At 41.0% G+C, this 22,543-nt stretch overlaps 1 protein-coding gene across 1 annotated transcript in view; it reads right to left on the bottom strand.

The window, feature by feature from the left end:
* PLEKHA8 (pleckstrin homology domain containing A8) overlaps nucleotides 7,750-22,543 on the bottom strand; it is a 69,385-nt gene continuing 54,591 nt past the window's right edge. Inside the window, exons 13-14 of the mRNA XM_005679257.3 lie at nucleotides 19,079-19,140; nucleotides 7,750-13,641 (exon numbers count right to left, since the gene is read on the bottom strand). Coding sequence (XP_005679314.1) covers nucleotides 13,444-13,641; nucleotides 19,079-19,140 — 260 coding nt within the window. The 3' untranslated portion in view covers nucleotides 7,750-13,443. The remainder of the gene's footprint in view (nucleotides 13,642-19,078; nucleotides 19,141-22,543) is intronic.

Genomic DNA, 22,543 nt, shown 5'->3' with positions numbered 1-22,543 from the left:
TGACTGTCAGCTACTCCAAATGGCTTCTTTTTCTATTTTTTCATGTTTCAGATGCACTGGGCAAGTCAGTAGGTACCATCCTGCTATTCCATTTTTTCCCCTTTAGCCCCAAAGAATATAACACTCAGGAGTTGTATAAGATAGGATATTTAGATGAGTAATATGTGAGTAAAGAAACAGCAGCTTACGCATGAAAAATAACCAGTGGGAAAAAAGGAAGTGTGGTGATTAAGTGAAAAATTTAAAGTTCCTTGCTTGGAGTTACGAAGCAAATGATGTATAAGGAGCAGCATATACCAGGGGTCCATCCACATTATACAATGCTTTAGACTGTATAAGTCTAGTTTTAGAATAGGCCTCCTGCCCCCTATTTTTAAAATAAAAGGATAGCATAGTTATCAAACAAAAGCAATATAATAAACTATAAAGAGAAAAATAAAACTAAATCAGTACCTATATAAAACTAACCATCAATAACTTTAGTTAAATATCATTCCTGACTTTTTTTTTAACACAGACACAGATTTTGCAGAAAATAGAGGACATGTTTATAAACATAGATATATACCCCATAAAAAGGGCTCACGGGTATCGCATTCTTTGAGTTCCTGCATGCTTAAGAGTACTTGATTTGACAACTTGGTTGGCAATAATACACTTAATCCTCAGAAAACTAAAAATAGAACTATCATCTGATCCAACAATCCCACTCCTGGGCATAAATCTAGATAAAACTGTAATTCAAAGATACATGGAGAAGGAAATAGCAACCCACTCCAGTATTCTTGCCTAGAGAATCCTGTGGACAGAGGAGCCTAGTGGGCTGCTGTCCATGGGGTTGCACTCAGTCGGATGCGACTGAAGTGACTTAGCATACATGTATGCATTGGAGAAGGACCTGGCAACCCACTCCAGTGTTCTTGCCTGGAGAATCCCAGGGACGGAGAAGCTTGGTGGGCTGCTGTCTATGGGGTTGCACAGAGTCGGACACGACTGAAATGACTTAGCCACAGCAGCAGCAAAAAGATACTTGCGCCCCTATGTTCATAGCGGCACTATTCACAATAGCTAAGGCATGGAAACAACCTAAATGTCCATAGACAGATGAAAGGATAAAGATGTGGTACACAGATACAACGGAATATTACTCAGCTATAAAAAAGAAGGAAATAATGCCATTTACAGCAACATGGATACAACTAGAGATTATCATAGTAAGTGAAGCTAATCAGAAAGAGAAAGACAAATACCATATGACATAACTTACAGGCGGAATCTAAACTATGACACAAATGAATCTCTCTAGGAAACAGAAACAGACCAGAGACATCAGAGAACAGACCTGTGGTTGCTAAGAGGGAAGGGATGTGGGGGAGGGACTAGCAGATGCAAGTCTGGGGTTAGCAGATGCAAGCTATTACATACAGGATGGATAAACAAGGTCCTACTGCATAGCAGAGGGAACTATCTTCAACACCCTGGGATAAACCATAATGGAAAATAATACAAAGAAGAACGTATACAAGTATAACTGAGCCAGTGTGCTATATAGCAGAAATGAACACAACACTGTAAATACTTCACTTAAATAAATTAAAAATTATACCAAGTCACTCTTTTTTCTCCACTCAGAACTTTGGAAACATTTCTCCATTGCCTCTGGCCACTGAATCTGGCAGTAAAGAAGTTTGAGACCCTTTGGAGTTCCCTCCTAATCAGTGAAGAATTCTTTCTTTATTCTTGATGTTCATTAATTTCATCAAGCTATGCTTTGGGGTCAAGTGCTTTCTATAAGATTCTCTAGAACATAGTGTAGTTTTTCGATCTGAAGATTCATTCCTTCATTTCAGGAAAAAAATTCTGTATTATTTATCTTTCAGTACTTTTTTCAGTTTCTTTTTTTGGACATTAATGATCGAATATCTTTGTCTTTCTATAATTGTCCACTCAGGAATTAATCTTTGTTTTTTAAATTCTTCATTCGCTTGAAATCATCTCAAGCCTTTTCTTGCATGCTACCAATTCCATTTTCTACCATGTTTTTTGCTATTTCTAATTTATTTATATGTTCTATAATAATGCTATTTTGGCCAAATTGTTTCCTTGGCTCTGCAATCTGACTTTTTATCTCATTCTTGAGAAATCTGTACGCAGGTCAAGAAGCAACAGCTAGAACCAGACATGGAGCAACGGATTGGGTGCCAAGTTGGGAAAGGAGTAGTACATCAAGGCCGTATATTGTCACCCAGCTTATTTAACTTATATGCAGAGTTCATCATGCAAAATGCCAGGCTGGATGAAGCATAGCTGGAATCAAGATTGCCAGGAGAAATATCAATAACCTCAGACATGCAGATTACACCACCCTTATGGCAGAAAGGGAAGAGGAACTAAAGAGCCTCTTGATGAAGGTGAAAGAGGAGAGTGGAAAAGCTGGCTTAAAACTCAACATTCTGGTCCCATCACGTCATGGCAAATAGATGGGGAAGCAATGGAAACAGTGGCAGACTTTATTTTCTTGGGCTCCAAAATCACTGCAGAGGGTGACTGCAGCCATGAAATTAAGACACTTGGTCCTTGGCAGTAAAGCTATAACCAACCTAGACAGCATATTGAAAAGCAGAGACATTACTTTGCCAACAAAGGTTCATCTAGTCAAAGCTATGGTTTTTCCAGTAGTCATGTATGTATTTGAGAGTTGGACCATATAGCTGAGCACTGAAGAATTCATGCTTTTGAACTGTGGTGCTGGAGAAGGCTCTTGAGAGTCTCTTGGACTGCAAAGAGATCAAACCAGTCCATCCTAAAGGAGATCAGTCCTGAATATTCATTGAAAGGACTAATGCGGAAGCTCCAATACTTTGGCCCACTGATGCAAAGAACTGACTCACTGGAAAAGACCCTGATACTGGGAAAGACTGAAGGCAGGAAAAGGGATGAGACGATTGGATGGCATCACCAACCTGATGGACTTGAGTTTGAGCAAGCTCCGGGAGATGGTAAAGGACAGGGAAGCCTGGCGTGCTGCAGTCCATGGAGTTGCAGAGTCAGACACAACTGAGCGACTGAACCATTTTACTGAATTCATGTTCTTTGAGAATACAATACACCTGTAGGAACTTTTGTTTCTTAGGTAACTTCTTCCTTATCAGTTTCCTCTGCTCCCCATTCTGTTGCCTTTGCTGCCTGTAGCATATTTATGTGGTTACCAGGTCATTTTATTTAAATATGCTCATGCTTAAGGTAGGCAGGTCTGTTCAGACCATTTATTTGCTCTGACACAGTGTTGGTGTATTCTACTTGGCATATTTCCATCTCATCTGACAACTCTTTCTCTTCCCCTGTGTGCGCTTGTATTCTATATACTTTTCTGCATGGATGAGATTAAAAATATTTTATAACTAGCATGACACAGACATTGAATAAGCAGGAAAGAGGTTGACCACAGTTCTGCAGCAGGGGCCTTGTTAGGCCACGTTGCCCCTTTACTTTAGATAGTAGAGTATGGGGTGGTCTGGAGTTGGATGGTTCTCATGAGAGGGGCTGGGGTCAAAGCTAAGACACTTCAGATAGTGATTATTTACTTCCTGGTATAGAAGCATTTCGATATTATAACAGTCAGCACAGTCACACCAGTACCAGCCAAACCCGAGCCCTGCCTGTCTGGGTGCATCTGCCTGGGGGAGGGAGGAAGAGCTGTGCATACAGGCTTTTGTTGGAGGAGCTGGACTCTGCTCTGTTCTCTGATGGTTACAGTAAATCCTGCAGCACAGTGAACTCCAAATGGAGACGAGAGATCTATCATGGGAGACAAAAGACCCTTCAGATGTGGGTTTTTCCTTAAATTAGGAATGGGCTGGTTGCTCCTGTCCCTTGTTTACCCATCTTTCCTCAGCAAAAACCCCTCTCCCTAACCACACACACACACACACACACACACAGACTAGCCCCACTCAGAGGAAGTGCCCAACCCTCCAATCTTCTTTCCAAAATCTGAGATTTTAAGGAAAATTCTGGATTTTGCAAATTTCCCCAATAGGGGCAGCATCAGGAACTCTTCTCATTCTTGCCAGAAAACTTGGTCTTTTTCTTTGGCAATTATATTTTGAAGTTTAGGGCACAGTGACAAGATTGGGCTCCTTCTTTCGTTTCATTGCCGGTGAAATTTTCTACGGGTTAAATTTTTATTTTGGCAGTTCATTTTGTTAGGCTTTAGGGGATGGAGGATATGTGATCTGGCCTTATTTATCCTAAAAGACCCCAAAGCACAATTTTAAAGGCCTAAACCAGCAGTTCTGGAGTTCTCAATCTGGCTGCCTATTAGAATCATCGGGGAGGTTTTACCAATACAAGCGAAAGGCTGCACTCCACAGATTGATTTAAGTGGTCTGGGAGGGGCCTATACATCAGTGTTTTTGGTTAATTGGTTTTAAATTCTTTTTAATTATTCAGATGGAAGTACTAAACAGGGTTGAGAACCATGAGCCAGATTTTGCCTTCTGATTGTTCATAATTTGATACACATAAGTACTATTTACAAAACATTTTATGCCTGTAATAAAGGCAAAATATTTTTTAAAACCATAAATTATTTATACTCTGAGTGGTCAAGAGTATTATGTGAGCAGCCAAGGAAGCAGGAAGGAATTGAAGATATGTGTATGACTTTGCTTCAAAATATTTTTATCTAACTGGATAACAGAACTAACACACCTGAAGAAAACAGGGAGCACCACTGCAGGTGAGGCCTGACTGCTAAGACAGCTCCGGGGTCCTCCACGCACAGGGAGGCACTGTTGGGTGCTGGGCGCGCTACTGTGAAGAAGGTGAAGGTCATGATTCGGTGAGGGAGGCGGCTAGTCCAGTTCCCATGCAGTCACACTTCCCATCCTTTTCAAGTTCGAATTTATGTGGTATTATCTAGAAGCGCAGGATGTGTTTAGAGGTGCAATTGATGGTTGGGATTTATTGTCTGGATAGTTTCTGAAGAGACTCAATCTGGGTTTGCAGGAAGGGGAAAGGGCGTTTCACATCTGTAAAGGAACCTGAAACGTGGCATGGAGTCATCAAGGATCAGGTTTGGAAGACAGTAACAGGTTGAAAGAGCACAGAATTCAGAGATCAAGGCTGTAGCCACTGGGAGTGTAACAAATTAAGAAGTGAGGGAGGAGTTTAGGGTGTTTGAATTTCTTGCCTCTGAGACCAGAATAATGGTGGTGCCACTGACTTAGATAAGGGGCAACCACATTTGGAACTGAAGTTTCAGCTGAAGGTAGGATATCTAAGGGTTGATGATCAGGAGGTAGGTGGGTCTGGATAGGAGCTCCAAGGCCACAACCCATGTGAGCACCCTGCACCTGAAGTATAATTTCAGGGCTGTCTGCATGGAAGCTGCTCTCCAAAGCCTGGAGATGAGTTAATTTAGCAAGGGAAATGAGTAGATAGCTAGGTCTAAATTAGGAGGAACTAGGCAGAAAATCATCCATCTCCCCTAGTGACTCACAAAAGCCAGGAGAAGAGATTTGGTCAGTGAAGCACAAAGGTCAGGGGAATGTCTAAGGTGATCTCATGAAGGCCTCTGAACCAGGATTTGACCCTCAAAACATCCAAAAACTTTTCAACAACAACTTGGACTGTCAAGTCAAAGCAAAAAGCCCTCACACTGATCACACTCAGTGTTTGCACAGAAGTGACAGCCCTGTTATCTGAGGAAGGGAATGTGTTTACAGAGTAAACCATTCACTGTGATCACAATGCTGATAGCAGGCTACCAACACTCATCAATTCTTATCAAAGCAAGCCATCCCTGCTCCAAACACACCTCTCCACTGTGTGCTTCTGGAATGATGGTGATGACGAGGGTCAAGATGTGTCTGTGTGAATGCATAGACACATGTATACGTATGCTCATAAAAAGGGTCTTGGACATCTCTAAGCTACCCATGAGAATGTGAGAATAAAAATATTAACCGTAGGAGGGTTCTCTTCCCTCTTGCTCTTTGAGTTTCCCCATTGCAGCCACTAAGCATAGATCTTGCAAGTGTACTCACGTTCTTGCAGAAGGTAATAAAACAGGTAGAAAACGTACCCATATTCGCAGGTTCTGGAAGAAGAGGAAGCAGCAGTTGTTGCTTTTCCTCAGCTGGTTCCTAAAATTAGCACAAGGCAGCTTTACTCCCCTGTCTGCTAGAAATCAGGACAGATGTCCAAACATGGTCTCTTGAACCCACCTTGGTTCATCCTCCAGGAAGCTTGCATTTTCATGGTTTCCAAGTACCCCAGGGTGGAGCTGAGGGTCAGCAGTTGATTCTTCACACTCTCTGAGCATTCTACTCCCAGCAGGTATGGGAGAAGGCAGGAGGTGGTCACCTGGTTATACCACCATCTTCGGCAGAACTGATGCTTATAAGAACAAAGCTATTTCAAAAAGGCTCCTGGAGTTCTGTACAGGAATTGCACATAATTTGGAATAAGCAGAACCCACATAAACTGACTTCAGGTCTGGATGGGCATTTCCGTTTCACACAGTGAAAATAATGATAGTGGTGGTGGTTCTTCAATGTATGTTACTTGGGTTTTTGTGGATTTGCCCATATTCAGTGTGGAACAAAGACACACATGCTTGGAACAAAGACACACATGTGCTTTTAGATATACCTCTTAAAAGCAGTGTAAGCAAAAAGGGCTGAGGTCTTATTGTAGAGCCACACAGTTCTCAAGGGGAGGACTTCTGGGGCAGGAGCTAGAAGTGGGAAAGGGAAAGCTGGCCTTCAAGAAAGTTTTGCTGGTGCCTGGTGACTACCTAATTCCTTGTCCCTGCTTCCAGTGTGCAAGCATCATCCTTTCCTTTCCTACTGGCTTTCTCTTCTCCCTTCTCTTCCATGTGACCCAACATGGCCACCCCAGCTCAGACTCCACAGGACCCTTTTGCTCCAACACTACCACACTTTGCTGGCTTTTCTCTCTCTCTGCCTTCAAACCTCCCTGTCCCAATTCTAAGCAGCCCACCTCATGTAAAGAGGTGGCTGGAGAAGAGGCCTTAAGTGGGCACAGGCGGGAAGCTCCCCTGAGGAGGTGGTGTGGACAGGGTTGCACTCCAATGCCAGCCACACGCACCTATCTATCTGCAGGCATCCTAACATCCACCAGCAACTATGAGAGTGAAAACCTGACAAGTGCTACTTTACCTTAGCACCAACTGATTTAGACAGAAAGAAGTATCTGCTTTGCATGTAAACTAATTAACCAAACAGCAACTCAAACATTTTGCACAGCAAATTCATCTCTTTGGTCTGCATTTGTGGTTTCTCTGAAAACAGAATTAAACCAGGCTGAAGAACACGGCCACCTGTGACAGCAGCTGGTCTTTCTAGCCTGCTTAGAATACCCTGGGCAATGCCATTGTAGTGGTCATTTGATGCTTCAGAATTATTTTTTGTTTAGGTCTAAGTAGTTTGTTATAAAGATTTTGGAGCTAGGCTGCCTGAGTGTGTAGCCTGGCTCTACACATCAGCTGTGGGATCTAAGACCAGGGGCTTCCCCAATCTGTGCCTTAGTTTTCTCATCTGTAACTTCAGGCTAATAATAGTACTGGCCCTAAAGGCTGATTAGGAGGATTAAGTGTATTAATATCTGTAAAGAACTTGGGATGATGCCCAGCAAGTAGGATGTGTTCCAGTAAATGATACTTATTACTGGTATATTCACTAAACAAAACCCCACACAAAAATCTTCCAGAGAAGCACTTGATAAAATACTTGAAAAATAAGTTTATTATAACTAATGAATATAAAATCTGACAAATGTTTTCAAATACTTTTGCAAAAAAAGTAAATCCCTCCCTTGTTCCCCCCTTCCCACAAAATACAGAGTATGAACTTGGACAGAGTTTTACATGAAACCTAAACATGAAATTCTCATTTATCCAGTTGATCCTTAAAGGCTCCAACACATTATATTCTAAGTAAATGTCCATTAAAATTAAGGAATCAACAAACCACCAGACACTTGCTTTCCACTGTCATTATGATGCTCATTCAAAATGTTGAACAAGAACAAGTAACATAGGACTGCCTGTGACAGATACTCAAAGTGCATGGATCTATGAAATCACAACCAACTGAGATGAGAATACTGGGGGCAGAATTAAACATTGACTTTAAAAAGCAATCCAAGGAAATCTATGTACATAGTAGCCTTTGGCATCTGGTCTAATGTGTTTCTTCTTTACAGAGACATTATGTTGTCCAATCTATTAACCAGATTAAATCAACCTTAACACATGTCTCATCTGACACAGATTGTCCACAGCCAATTTTACATGAGGTAGTTGGGCTGCTTACTGACATTCTAGTGAAACTGTCATGACACTGGGGAATCACGCATCAAACATGCCACAAGACTGGCTCATTAGCCTCCTGGGAAGCAACAGAATTACTTCCAGATCACCCTTCTTGTCACAACTGACTCCACAATACACCTGTAAATAGACACAGATATGTGGGAATCTGTGGAGGAGATCAGCTTTGCTAGGGGTACCAACCATCCCAGAGTGGTTTCTGTTTACAAAGTCTGGGAGGAAATACTGATCAGACTTTAAAATACATAAAATAGAAAGTCTAGTGCTTAGAACAAGCAAGGTCTCTTTCTTGTGTTCTCACATAGTGTAGCTGAGAACATGTGTTCACTCTGAAAGAGAAGTGATTAAAAAGGGTAACCAAAGAACTTGGAAAACTTCTGCTCCGCAGAGTAGTGCTATGTTTCTTCCTTTTGAAATGAAAGGTTATACGGAAACAGTGCAGAAGAAAGATCAATGCTTGTGTCCACTGTACTGCTGAGGGTCACTTCCAAGTGCCCTGAGGCCGCAGTGCGATGAGAAATCGTGCAAATGGCCCCTGTACGCAGGCTACGGCCTGTGCCAGGACAGGTCTCGGGGCATTTCCAGAGGAGGTCCAGTGAACAGTATGCTCATGGAATTGCTGAAAAGACGCTTACACCCTATTAATAGATAAGCAGTCTTAAAATACTATTAGACAGCTAGTGGGGATTTTTATGTCATTATTATGAACCCCTGAGTAAGCAACTGCAGACAATGAAGGGCTGCCCGAAAGCAGAGTGTGTTTCCAAGTAAAGCACTCTACATGCATGTCATAGGGACGTGGGTTGCTGTTGACACTGAAGCTCATGTACAGACGCCACCAGATCACAAAGAGCGTGGAAGTCAGGCATTCCAAGACAAAACACGTTAGCTCAGCTAATAGAACAATGGCTTAGAATGTATTGTATTCAAAAATTCTAAATCTAAAAAAATTTTTAAAGGTTGACACTTCACTTAGAAATCAAATGCGAGGGCAGGAAAGCTGAATAATTATAAAAAAAAAAAACAAAACTAAAATCAGAAGCAAGCGATTCAGAAATGTACCATCATGGAACCAACTTCTATAGCACACAGTCATTTAGTAGGAAAAAAATGTAAGGACAGTTTTCTTCCAGAAAGCTCCCAAAATCACATCTTGTATTGCTCATAACCCTCTGACTTTCCTTACTGACTTAAATGATATTTCTTCTGATTTTTCATCATCAGATTTGGTTTCTTTAATAAGATACCTCTTGCTTCAGCTCTTTTAGTTTACTTCAAATTTAATAAAGAAAAGTGTAATTTATTTATTGGTCCCTACCACAAGCTTTTCCTAATTAAAAACACTTTTCCGAAAATAGAAAACTAAAAGCATTAACTTTAGGGATGGGTGGGTGTGTGTGTGTGTGTGTCTGTGTGTGTGTAATTAATAATCAAAAAGAGAAGACTGCAAATCTTTCCAGCAGCATTTATCTAATAACATATCACTTCTCCTAGATGGTACACACCATATGGTCACCTGCTTCACAGCTATACACTGAGACAGGGGTTCTTTAAGAAGCTCTTGCAGACTAAGAGCTCTTGCAGACTAAGAGAGAATGCTCAGGCTGGGCACCTGACCCCGGCTAGGTCTGTGCCAGATGCTCCACATATGTGCTAGAAAGCTGCTGCTGAGGAATGGAGCAAAACAGTTTAAAAAGGGATGGATCTGGTACTCTGATGAGGGTATTATTCACAACAGTTAGTAACAGAAGAGGAGAGAGAAGCAGCAGGACTGAACTATGGAGTTCAGATAGCCCTCATCACGGAATATGACATTTGGGGAGGATTTATATTCAGAATGATACATAAATAATGATGACAAGGCCCCTGAAGTCACTGCTTATACATCCTAACAAATGCTGCCTTTCAAAGTCAATTTCCTGGGGATAGATGTGCTCAACATTCCAAGAGCCCCACTTCTAAACTTCCTGTAGAGCTGGATCAAGAGGTGATGAGAAAAATCATCTGCACTTCACAGACACAAGGTGGTTTCTTCCCCAAAAGGTACCCCCTCTAACTTAGTATTTTTGCCAAGATTAGATATAATGAATCAAATTTGCTTTCAAAGGACAAAAAGTTGCCATCATTGAAAGGATTTTGTTTTGTTCAGTTAGACAAACACACCTTAATCCCTCCTAAATGTAAGGCCTGGCTTCTGCCGTGGGAAGAAGTATAGACATGAATGAAATTACATGTATGAAAGTACCTTGTGAGAGATTGTTCAAATGCTACTTATTAGCTTCTAATGATACCTAGAAGACACATTACCTTCTATTTTCCTTCAAGATCTCTCTAAAGGTTAATCTAGAAAGGGAATCCTAAAAATGTCTGAGCAAGGTGATTACTCCACCAACAACGATAATACCATTTTCCCATCTCCCCTCACTGTCAGAATGAAAGCTTGGAAGCCCCAGGAATCTTGGGAGGATTCTGCAGAGAAAGCCTTAACTAACTCTCTTTTCTCTTTGTCCTCTTCTTAGACAGTAAATGCAAATTAGCACAAATTGTGACTTTAAGTAAAACGGAGAAGCAAATAGTACAGGTTCAGGATAAAGCTCTGACTGTGCCAAGCTTCAGGTCAAATTGAATTTATCATCTAGTATGATGATAGTTCAATTTCCAGAGCTTTATGCATCTCAGGTAAACTTAACATGCTCCAGTAAGGAAAATATCTACTAAAAAACATTACCCCCTTTCTGTAGGGCTGGAAAAGTGTTGAGTAGATAATGTGACTTATTCAAGTTACTCAAGCTTCTCTGACCAAAGATCCCAGATATTACGACATCTTCTCCAGAAAACTGGGTCATATATACCAAGGCAGTACCTATATAAATGTGAAATGGTTACGTTGAGCAGCTTTCTTTTTGTGTGTATTCTGAGCCTCGGTGGAAAATCTGAGGTATATTCCGTGAGCCCACCTCTGCCAGGGACCACAGCAGTTCACCTGAGGTGACACGAAGCACCAGCATTTGCTCAAAATGCTTCTCCACACTTACAATCTCCAGGTAGCCTCCCCACCTGATGGCACAATAGCTATTGTGCATTCACTCAACGTAAAGCAAAGGCGGGTGGCTTTTTTCTTCCCTTTAGGAAGCTCTGTGAAGGGCAGGAAGTCTAAATCATCCCCGAGTCCTGCCATCATGCCCACACTAGCCAGAGAAGGAGAGGCGCATCATTTCTTGTGGGAGTGGAGGAGACAACACACACACCTTGGCAGCTGCCAACAGCAAGTGCTAAGATAAATCAATGTCACTTCAGCACTGTTTCTCTCTCCAGCCTTAAAATACCCGATGCTGTTTTTCTAAAGTTTAAGCATTTTCCACAAGTCCTTATTGTGCAGAGTACCCAATTCAATAATTTGAGCTACATTAACGGCCCACTCATTTGTTTACAGACAGACAAAAAGACCAAATCAGTACCCTTCCCCAAAGCAACCTCTCACCCAAGGAGAGGGTTCTCTTTGCCCTCAGAGCAGCATCCCCTGGGCCCCCTCAAAGGAACACCACTTCCAGCCGGGGAGCTACCTCGTGCTGGACCTTTCCTTCCAGCGACTTTAAGTGAGTAGCCTCTGGCACAGAAGGCACCCGTGGCCTCTCCCCCACGCCCACTCCAGGCAGGCTGGCTTTCTGAGGGACTGAGGCCACAGTCCTGGCATCACGTCACACTCTTCGGGTTGTTTCATGAAAGACTTAAAAATCCCACTTTTAAACTGTGACATGGTCCCAAAGCTCTTGAGACAGATAAGCAGCTGCATTTAGCTCGCTCTGCACTACTGGTGATTAAGCCAAGACTGGTCAGAGAGTACATTCGGAACTGTGGCCCCCGGGGACAACACCAAGGCCTGCTGGTTCAGTTAAGAAAGCTGCTGAGTAAACTCGCTCCACTTCTCACTCTCCTTTTAACTACTTCACTTCAATGATTGCCTCCTACTCCTTGCAAGAAAGGATACAACATTTAGTTCACGCAGAAGACTGGGAATTCCATAAACTAGAATTTAATCTCGTAGTTCTTCAACCCTGTTGCACAAAAATACCTTGTAAAATTTATTCAAACTCAAGGTTTATTATCCTGAGTCCTACTCCCACAATTCTGGTTCTTCAGGTCAAGGTAAGGCCTGGGAATTTTATTTTCAAACAAGCTCTCCATGTGATTTTGATGTAGAGGTGGTCCAGGTCACAGATGGAAATCACGTGGTTCCTCCATTTAGTGGCTATGTGACTGAGCCTATCCCTTGACCTCTAAACCTTACTTATGAAGTTTAATAATAATCCCTGAATACCATGGTTTTGCTGTGATGTCCAACTGAGATGATGCAGGGGAAAAAGGTGGCAAAGGATGTGTACAGCACAGGGGTCACCTCAGATGACCCACCCACCTCTCCCATACTATCCTCCGGCTTGGGGCAAGGACATACCACTCATCTCTTCAGAGCCAGTCTCCCCACCTATAAATGGGATGGAACTGCTTGGTCACACCAGTGTACCAGATGTGCTGAATACACAGGTTCTTCTGGCCCACGGAGCCATGGAGAAGAGAATTCTGTGCAGAACATCTAGGAATAGCAAATTCTACATTTTCAATAGCTTCAACAGAGGGGCTTAACTCCCTTGAAAATTTTAGACTAATTCTAAGTTGACTGAAATACCAGCTATGAGTTATAGTCCTTAATACAGAAAATTGCTCATTTTCAGCTTAGGTTTGGGTGACCCATTAAAACTAAAAGCTAAAAACAAAACATTTGTCTAACAAATTCATTTGTCAAATCTGCTCTTATAAATTGCTGTTCACATCTATATAACAGCTACAATTTGGTTTTCCATGAGGCCTTTTGAACTAACTATATAGCACCTTGATTTTTAAACACACAAAACATACAGCATTGAAAAAATTATATATAAAAGCACTAGGCTTTGCCTTCCCCTCTCCATTCCCCAAGTAAGAGACTGGAGAGGGCTGGAGCTGCTGCTGGAAATTTAAGTCGGGCAACAAAACGCTTTAGCAAACTTTATTCCCTGAAGTGAGGAGGCAGAGCTACTCTGCAGATGTCATACCACCTCATCAGACTCCAGTCCGTGGACCTCGTATAAAGTGTCCAGTATTGCCAGCTGCTTCTCCATGGCGGGGAGGTAAAGGCTGAGGTCCCTCTGCATCCCAACACTGAAAGCTGCCTTCTGGTGGTCGCCTTCCTTAATGGTTAATGCAGCCACAAAATCTTCATAGGATGGAGCTGCCCTCAGAGCTAACTGCAAAAGAATTGCCTGTGAAAAGCTGCACCATGTCATGCTCTCTTGCACATTATACTCAAGCACAAGCACATGCATGCACACACAGTCACACACATACACAGAGCTGAGGCAAGCAAGAGTGAAAAAACAGGCATACATTCTTTCAGTTCATGGACTCTTCAATTATGTTTCAAGAACCAAATCACTTTAATGCTTGAAGAAGCACATATCTTCTTGGGCTATCTTTAGGATGAACAGTCCCATCAAATCAGGGAATGGTGAGAGGAGAACAGTTTGAGAATAGCTCAAACTTTCTCATTCACAGTGATCCAGACTCTTCCCATGGAGTGCTAAGAATGACTTGCATGTACACTGCTTGGACAGTCTTTGTTGGCACATGGCCAGCCTGGCGGAGCAGCTCACCATCCTGTTTATATCTCATCTCCACATACTTTCTTTACCTATGTCCCATTCACCCTTATGTAGAGATTTCCTCTGTATTCGTGAATATTTTCTAAAAATGAAGGGGGTTAACATTTATGGTTTGCTTGCATGCTGATGCTTCAACGTATTTTATCCCAGCTAATCTTTGTAAGAACCCTGTACAATCTATATCCCTATTTTACATATGGAAATCACACAGCTAATGAGTGCCAGGGCCAGGACCTGAACTTAGGATCATCTCTCTGCTTTTTCAACCACACCACCAACCACACTGCTTTGCCGAGGAAAGATTTCCTAAGCTCCTTACAGCTCCCCTCTCTCTGCAGGCCAACTGTTCCCTAAGCGTACTGAAATCTGTTCTCTGGCATCTACTGGTTTTGGCTCCACTGAGCTCTCTGGAGGCTTTTAAAATCTTTGATAGATTGTAAAAAATCTTGCAGTTGCTTTCTTGAGCTTCCTTATATTGAAAGTCTTTGAGAATCAACCCTCTCCCTTTCTGCAAGGGGAGAGTGGCTGGCATTATGCAGTGGCTAAAGCATAGCCACTAGGTGAGGAGACCTGGACTTGAACACCAGCTCTTTTGCAGGTCAGCCTGAGGAATTCAAGCAAGGGGGCTAAATCAGAGCCTCAGTCTCCTCGTCTGCAGAAAACGACTGGTAGCACTTTCCTTATTTGAGGGATTAACGGGACATGCAGGATGCGTTTACTCCGCTTCCTGGCACATCATAAACACTCGAATAATGGTGGGGGTATAATGGAGAGCAGAGGACGGAGGAAAAGCAACTGTCCAAAAATATCTTGAGAGAAAATCTTCCAGAACAGAAGGATATGAGTCTCCTGACTTAAAGGCCTAGTCAAATGCTTAGCAAAATGAATGATAAAGACCCAAAGGCAAACATGGTGAAATTTTAGAATGTGGGGATAAAGAATAGATCCTAAAAGCATCTAGGAGGAGGTGAGGAATGGTTTATACACATTACATTTTACAGATTTTAGAGTAGTAACACTGGAAGCTGGAGGACATCAGAGGACTGCCTTCCAAGTTCTGAGAGAAAATTTCTATTAACCTTGAATTCTGGTGGTTCATGGTAAAGAATCTGCCTGCAGTGCGGGAGACCCGGGTTCGATCCCTGGGTTAGGAAGATCTCCTGGAGAAGGGAATGGACCCATTCCACTATTCCTGCCTGAAGAATCCCACGGACAGAGGAGCCTGGTGTCCATGGGGTCGCAAAGTGTTGGACACGACTGAGCATCTTTCACTTTAGAATTCTACACCAGCCAAAGCAACACTCTAGGAAAAAGGGGCAGAATAAAGACAATTTCAGGCATGCAAGAACTCAAAAATTTAGTTCCCTTGCACTCTTTTTTTTAGGAAGCTACTAGAGTTTGGATATCATAAAAAAAGAAGGGATTAGATCAAGAAATAGGAAGTCACAGGACTTGGGAAATACAATTAAGGTGCGGTGGGGACTCAATATAGGGAAATTTATGAACAAAAATTCCAGGACAACAGCAGTACAACAAATCAGACTGGAATAAGAGTTTAGAAAGTTCTGGAAAAAAAATTCGTAAGTTCAAAATGATGGTGATGTGAGAGAGTTCATGGTACAGGGAGAAATATAAAACTCATAAAACAAAACAAAAAAAGTCACAGAATTTTGGCTTATCACCATCATGCGGACTTGTGATAAAATCATACACGGAAAGCAGAGGCAGGGGAGGGGAGGCAGTGGCAGTAAGGTCTGAGATAGCTAAACTCTATCTATCGCAGAAATCAACATGAATTTAAATGGATAAGGCCACAAAGAAGAGGAAATAGTTTTAGAATTACAGAGGAAATAGCCAAAGCATTTGAAAGTTGCAGCCTCTTTTAGTGAGTCTGGGAAGTATGGAACAAACTGCCATTTTTTGTTATAACCTTTTTGGACCCTGTGATAAAAAGCAAAATAAAACTACGTACATATATTTACATAAAATAAAAAATGTTTAAAGTTTCTCCAGAGTGGAGCCCATGACAATGCATTTCTCAAAGGTTCCTAGGGAACAATGATGCAGCTGAGTCTATTTGGGAAACAATGACAGAACTCAACTGAAGAGGAAGCCAAAACAGAGAGCCACAGAAAGAGACAGAGCCTAGACTAGCCATCAGTTCCACAGACCATAACTGTTTGACGATAAAAGTCCAATATTTGGCTGTTAAGTAAGTCAGATTCCGTGAGTGTAAAAGATATTTCCCTGAGCAACCAAGATTAGTTAGATCTGCCCCTGATGATTTTAATCAGGACATCAGAAAATTCAATAAACTTCCCGAAGTAGGGATGGCATGGAGGATAACAGGAGAGAGACTGAAAAGAAGCTCCTCTGTTAATAATGCTATTACCAAATGCTCAACAGAATCTATTTCCTTAAAAATCAGCAAATTTAAAAACTACTGGCAATAACATTAAGAGTCTTCAAAATGCTCTTTTCCTATAACTTTGGAATGCTCTTTTCCTATAACTTTGGAATGCTCTTTCCTATAACTATTTTCCTATAACTTTTTTCCTATAACCTGTGTTTCAGGTTTTGTTTATAAGCAAGGAAAATAGAACCTACTTCAGAGTTATGAGATTAATAATTTTACATAAGTAAAGCACTTCAAACAACATCCAGTGCACGGTAAGTGCTCTAAGTTGGGGTTTTAGTTCTTTGCATTAGACATAGCTATTTACTTCCAGGAACCTATTTTGAGGAGATAACTGTTTTAGTCAAAAATGCATAAAAACAGATGCTGTTTCATCTGTAAAAACAAACTTAGAAGCAACTGAAATTTCCAACACAAAGGTTTGGAACAAAAAAATTACGGTACCTCTATACTGGGGGACATATTATGCAATCCCTAAAAATAAGTGGGGACAACTACAGCTAATACTTCTGCTGGATATAGAGCCAACGTGTGAAAAGAGTAAATTCTAAGAATTTACATCACAAGGAGAAAAATTTTTCCTTTTTCCTTTCTTTTTATTGTATTTATAAGAGAAGATGGATTTAGCTGAACCTATTGTGGTAATCATTTTACAATACATTTAAATCAAGCCACCATGCTATATGCCTTAAACATACAGTAACGTATGTCAATACAACTAGAAAATATAAAAACTAAAAAAGTGGAGAAAAACAATACAAAACTATACAACCAGCTAAGTGTCAAAAAAGTTTACATGCATATACTTAGTAAGTATACAAAATTAAGATAATTATACACATAAAATAAACATAAATATACACAATGAAATAGAACAACATTGAAAAGAATATGTTAAATATATGAAAATAAGAGCTAAGAAGGTAAAACACAAAAATGTTGAAGATGGTTATTATAGAGTGGTGAGACTGTGGACAATTTTAAGTTTTACCCTTTCTATTTTTCTATACATTTTATTTTTACAATGAATCTAAATTACTAAATTAGATTAATTACTAAATTACTAAATAATCTAAATTATTTAGAAAAATGCTATAAGTTAAAATGTCCTTTCAAAGACGTATGCTCATGATAAATTTTCTCCTATAGCTTCATTCTTGTTGTCAATGTCTCTTGGATCATCAATATTTCAGGATTAAACTCTGCCCTCTCTACTGGAATAAAAAACAAAACAAAACTACACTTATATTTCTTATAAATGAAGCAACTCAATGTTTCCCTGCTTTTCATCTCACCAAGGGAACTTGGGTGTCAGGCACCTGCAGGCAATTACAGTATCTACTCAGGGAGATTGATGAATGGAGCAGCATCTTTTGACTAATTTCTCACTAGCAGCTTCTCAGTTATTCTGTCTTCACTGTGGAGAGCTGTGATGTATGGGATGAGCACCAGCCTTGGAGACAGATCTGGGTTTAGACCTGGGCTCTGCCACTGCCTTACTTTGGAACTGAAATGAATAGTTCTGAACTTGTAAAACAGTGGGAGCCAATCCTAAGGATTCCCAAAGATAATGAACACAGAAGTACCTGGCACAGTGTCTGATACAGTTAAGTGTCCAATAGCCACACGGAAGCTATTATTACATTATTAAACATCCACTGAAGGTTAATGTGAGCAGTTTGTGGCTGCAACTGGTCTGGCTCCTAGTCCAGTGAACAGTAAAATGTTTCATTTTCACTAAAACTTGATTTCTTCCATGATAAATTCTTCCCACTTTCTTTACCTGTCTCCTAAGAAATCATGACCTGAACAGTTCTTACCTTAGGCAAATTAGTAAAAGACATCATCTGCAAGCTATTTTTAATCCCCTGACATTTCCTGTTGTACCACGACATGAGATTCAGCCTTTTCATGGCTGCATCTGACTGAGGCTGACCTCTCGCCCGACAGGAGAATCACGGAATATTACTGCTGACAGAAAGGGGCCATCTGCTGCAGCTATTTTACAAAGCAGGTGAACTGATCTGTCCACCTGAGAACTACGATTCTCAGGTGTGTGTTCTTCCCAGGTCATGCAAGGAAGGAAGGAATAATAGGTAACAGGAACCAACACACACAAATTCAAACACTCCCACAAGGAAAATAATTGGGGAAGAAGAGATTTTCAGTTCTAGCCACTGGCAACCCAGGTCAGTTAATATTCAAAGATACAATTCAGTTTAGGAAAAAAGACTAACTAAAATCTGAGAATTAACAGGCCTGACCCTGACAGGCAGCAGAGGGAGCTATGGGCTTGAAACCACCCCTGGTTTCCCCTCAGAGCGTGATCTCTAGGCTACACTGACACTCTACTACCTCATCAGAAAGGCAGCCACTTCTGAGACTAACCTCAGGGTCCCTGGAGCTAGATAAGGTGAAGCACACTCTAAGTCTTTTCTGTTTATTGCCAACGTTTCCACACAACAGACCTACAGATTTCAATGCAATAAGCAACATGTTGTTCTTATTCTCAAAAGCAAAGCAAACAGAACCACCACACACACACAGAGCAAAACAGAACACCTTGCTGTGACCATCAGAACACGAGGAGGCAGAAGGCCTACTTACCGCGAAAACGCCTCGCACTACCCAGCCATGGTGCTGCCGTAACGTTTTACCATACGCGTTATCTTGAAAAGAAGAAACACTCCATGAGGAACAATGTCATCAGAATTTGATGTGTTATTTGCATCATGTCCTTAATAATGTACATAGCAGCATATTCCTATAGGTATTAAAAACTGAGGGAAAAAACCTTAATTACAAGATTATATACTCCAAAAGTCCTGAGTAGGAAAAACAAGCCTCCAGAGATTTTTTTTTTTTTTTAAGAAAAATTGAAAAAAAAAATTGATATTTCCACTCTTACCCTGTGTCAATATAGCTGGACGGCAGCTTATTATTATGGTTGGAAAATTCAATACGTAGAAGGAAGTAAAAAGGGAGGAAAGGGTATTGTCATGTGGAGAATATAATTTAAAATACACTATGAAAATAGAAAAATGCAGTTCTTTGAAATGTTGTGTGACCCTGAGCCAGTCCCTTAGCCAACCTCTCTAACCATCTTTTCCTCTTTGTGAAATTTTCTCTAAGGTTCTCTTCAATTCTAACATTCTATTCTGGGATGTCAAATGTTAGCCCTAGATGTCCCATGACCTTGGATATACACTGTTAAAGCTAGAACTTTGAAAACTATTATGGAAAGAACAGCTTGACATTATTAAGCTAGATATAAAGTACCTGGTGAGGCTTATTAATAAAAGTCAATTCATATTCTAGACTTTAAAGATAAAAACCTATTATTTTTTTCCCCAATGAGTTTTAGGAGATTAAAAAACTTCTATATAATAATTTTAATTACAAAAAATAATCTCAAGAACAAGATGACTGCATTTTATGCAAGGGATATGTTCCTGAAGGCTTTGAATAATATATTCCAAACTGAAAACTGATTTTTTCTACAGGAATAAACATTCTCTCAGGAGACACAGCTCTATATCACCACAGTGCATTTTTATTTCAATGCTCCATTTTATTTTTTCAGCATCATCTTTAGTGGCCTATAGAGTCCTCACACTGCTAAATTATAGCACAGAATATCATGGGGGTTGTTTGACCTTCTTTATCATGTTTTACCACATCTACATTTTATTCCAAACTTATTTATTTTCATGGGCTAGTTTCAGAACTAGTACAAGCACCACGCCATTTAATCAATGCTTGGGTGACACTATAATAGGATACAAAGACATTTTAAATTGTAACAAGAGCAGAGGTTAAAATAATGACTACAACAACAAAAAAACCTAGACAACAAAACCACAACCACAAGTTCTTATGCAGCAAAACACAGTGTGGCTCACAGAACTGCCGAATAACATCAGGTATCTGCATTTTACTGAGCAAAACAGCCAGGCTGCGTGGCTGCAAGCTTAAACAGTTTACAATTTATTTGAGCCCTCTAGCTTTGAAATGATGTAATTATTGTCAATGTCTATCGTTAAAATTTGGGTGAGGCTTCATTAATACTTTTAGGATCAGTTCAGTTCAAACTCTCAGTCGTGTCTGACTCATTGCAATCCCATGGACTGCAGCACGCCAGGATTCCCTGTCCACCACCAACTCCTGGAGCTTGCTCAAACTCACATCCATCGAGTCAGTGATGCCATCCAACCATCTGATTCTCTGTTGTCCCCTTCTCCTCCTGCCTTCAATCTTTCCCAGCATCAGGGTCTTTTCCAGTGAGTCAGTTCTCCACATCAGGTGGCCAAATTATTGGAGTTACAGGATCAGTCCTTCCAATGAATATTCAGGACTGATTTCCTTTAGGATGGACTGGTTGGATCTCCTTGCAGTCCAAGGGACTCTCAAGAGTCTCCTCCAACACCACAGTTCAAAAGCATCAATTCTTCAGTGCTTAGCTTTCTTTATAGTCTAACTGTCACATCCATACATGACTACTGGAAAACTCATAGCTTTGACTAGACAAACCTTTGTCAGCAAAGTAATGTTTCTGCTTTTCAATACACTGTCTAGGTTGGTCATAGCTTTTATTTCAAGGAGCAAGGGTCTTTTAATTTCATGGCTATAGTCATTATCTGCAGTGATTTTGGACCCCAAGAAAATAAAGTCTGCCACTATTTCCATCGATTTCCGCTTTATTGACTAGGCCAAAGCCTTTGACTGTGTGGATCACAATAAACTGTGGAAAATTCTGAAAGAGATGGGCATATCAGATCACCTGACCTGCCTCTTGAGAAACTTATATGCAGGTCAGGAAGCAACAGTTAGAACTGGACATGGAACAACAAACTGGTTCCAAATAGGAAAAAGAGTATGTCAAGGCAATATATTGCCACCATGCTTATTTACCTTATATGCAGAGTGCATCATGAGAAACGCTGGGCTGGATGAAGCACAAGCTGGAATCAAGATCACCAGGAGAAATATCAATAACCTCAGATATGCAGATGACACTATCCTTATGGCAGGAAGTGAAGAAGAACTAAAGAGCCTCTTGATGAGAGTGAAGGAGAAGAGTGAAAAAGTTGGCTTAAAGCTCAACATTCAGAAAACTAAAATCATGGCATCTGGTCCCATCACTTCATGGGAAATAGCTGGGGAAACAGTGGAAACAGTGGCTGACTTTATTTTGGGGGGCTCCAAAATCACTGCAGATGGTGACCACAGCCATGAAATTAAAAGACACTTAACTTCTTGGAAGCAAAGTTATGACCAATCTAGACAGCATATTAAAAAGCAGAGACATTTGTCAACAAAGGTTCGTCTAGTCAAGGCTATGGTTTTTCCAGTAATCATGTATGGATGTGAGAGTTGGACTGTAAAGAAAGCTGAGCACCGAAGAATTGATGCTTTTGAACTGTGGTGTTGGAGAAGACTCTTGAGAGTCCCTTGGACTGCAAGGAGATCCAATCAGTCCATCCTAAAGGAAATCAGTCCTGGGTGTTCATTGGAAGGACTGATGTTGAAGCTGAAACTCCAATACTTTGGCCACCTGATGTGAAGAGCTGACTCATTGGAAAAGCCCCTGATGCTGGGAAAGATTGAGGGCAGGAGATGAAGGGGAAGAAAGAGGATGAGATGGCTGGATGGCATCACCAAGTCAATGGACATGAGTTTGGGTAAACTCCAGGAGTTGGTGATGGGCAGGGAGGCCTGGCGTGCTGCAGTTAATGTGGTCGCAAAGAGTTGGGCATGACAGAACCACTGAACTGAACTGAACTGTTTCCACTGTTTCCCCATCTATTTGCTCTGAAGTGATGGGATCGGATGCCATGATTTTCGTTTTTGAATGTTGAGCTTTAAGCCAACTTTTTCACTCTCCTCTTTCACTTTCATCAAGAGGTTCTTCAGTTCCTCTTCGCTTTCTGCCATAAGGGTGGTGTCATCTGTATATTTGAGGTTATTGATATTTCTCCCAGTAATCTTGATTCCAGCTTGTGCTTCATCCAACCTAGTGTTTCACATGATGTACTCTGCATATAAGTTAAATAAGCAGGGTGACAGCCTTGA

The sequence above is a fragment of the Capra hircus genome, chromosome 4, assembly GCF_001704415.2.
Source record: "Capra hircus breed San Clemente chromosome 4, ASM170441v1, whole genome shotgun sequence".
Lineage (NCBI taxonomy): Eukaryota > Metazoa > Chordata > Mammalia > Artiodactyla > Bovidae > Capra > Capra hircus.
This window is presented reverse-complemented; position numbering and strand designations above follow the sequence as displayed.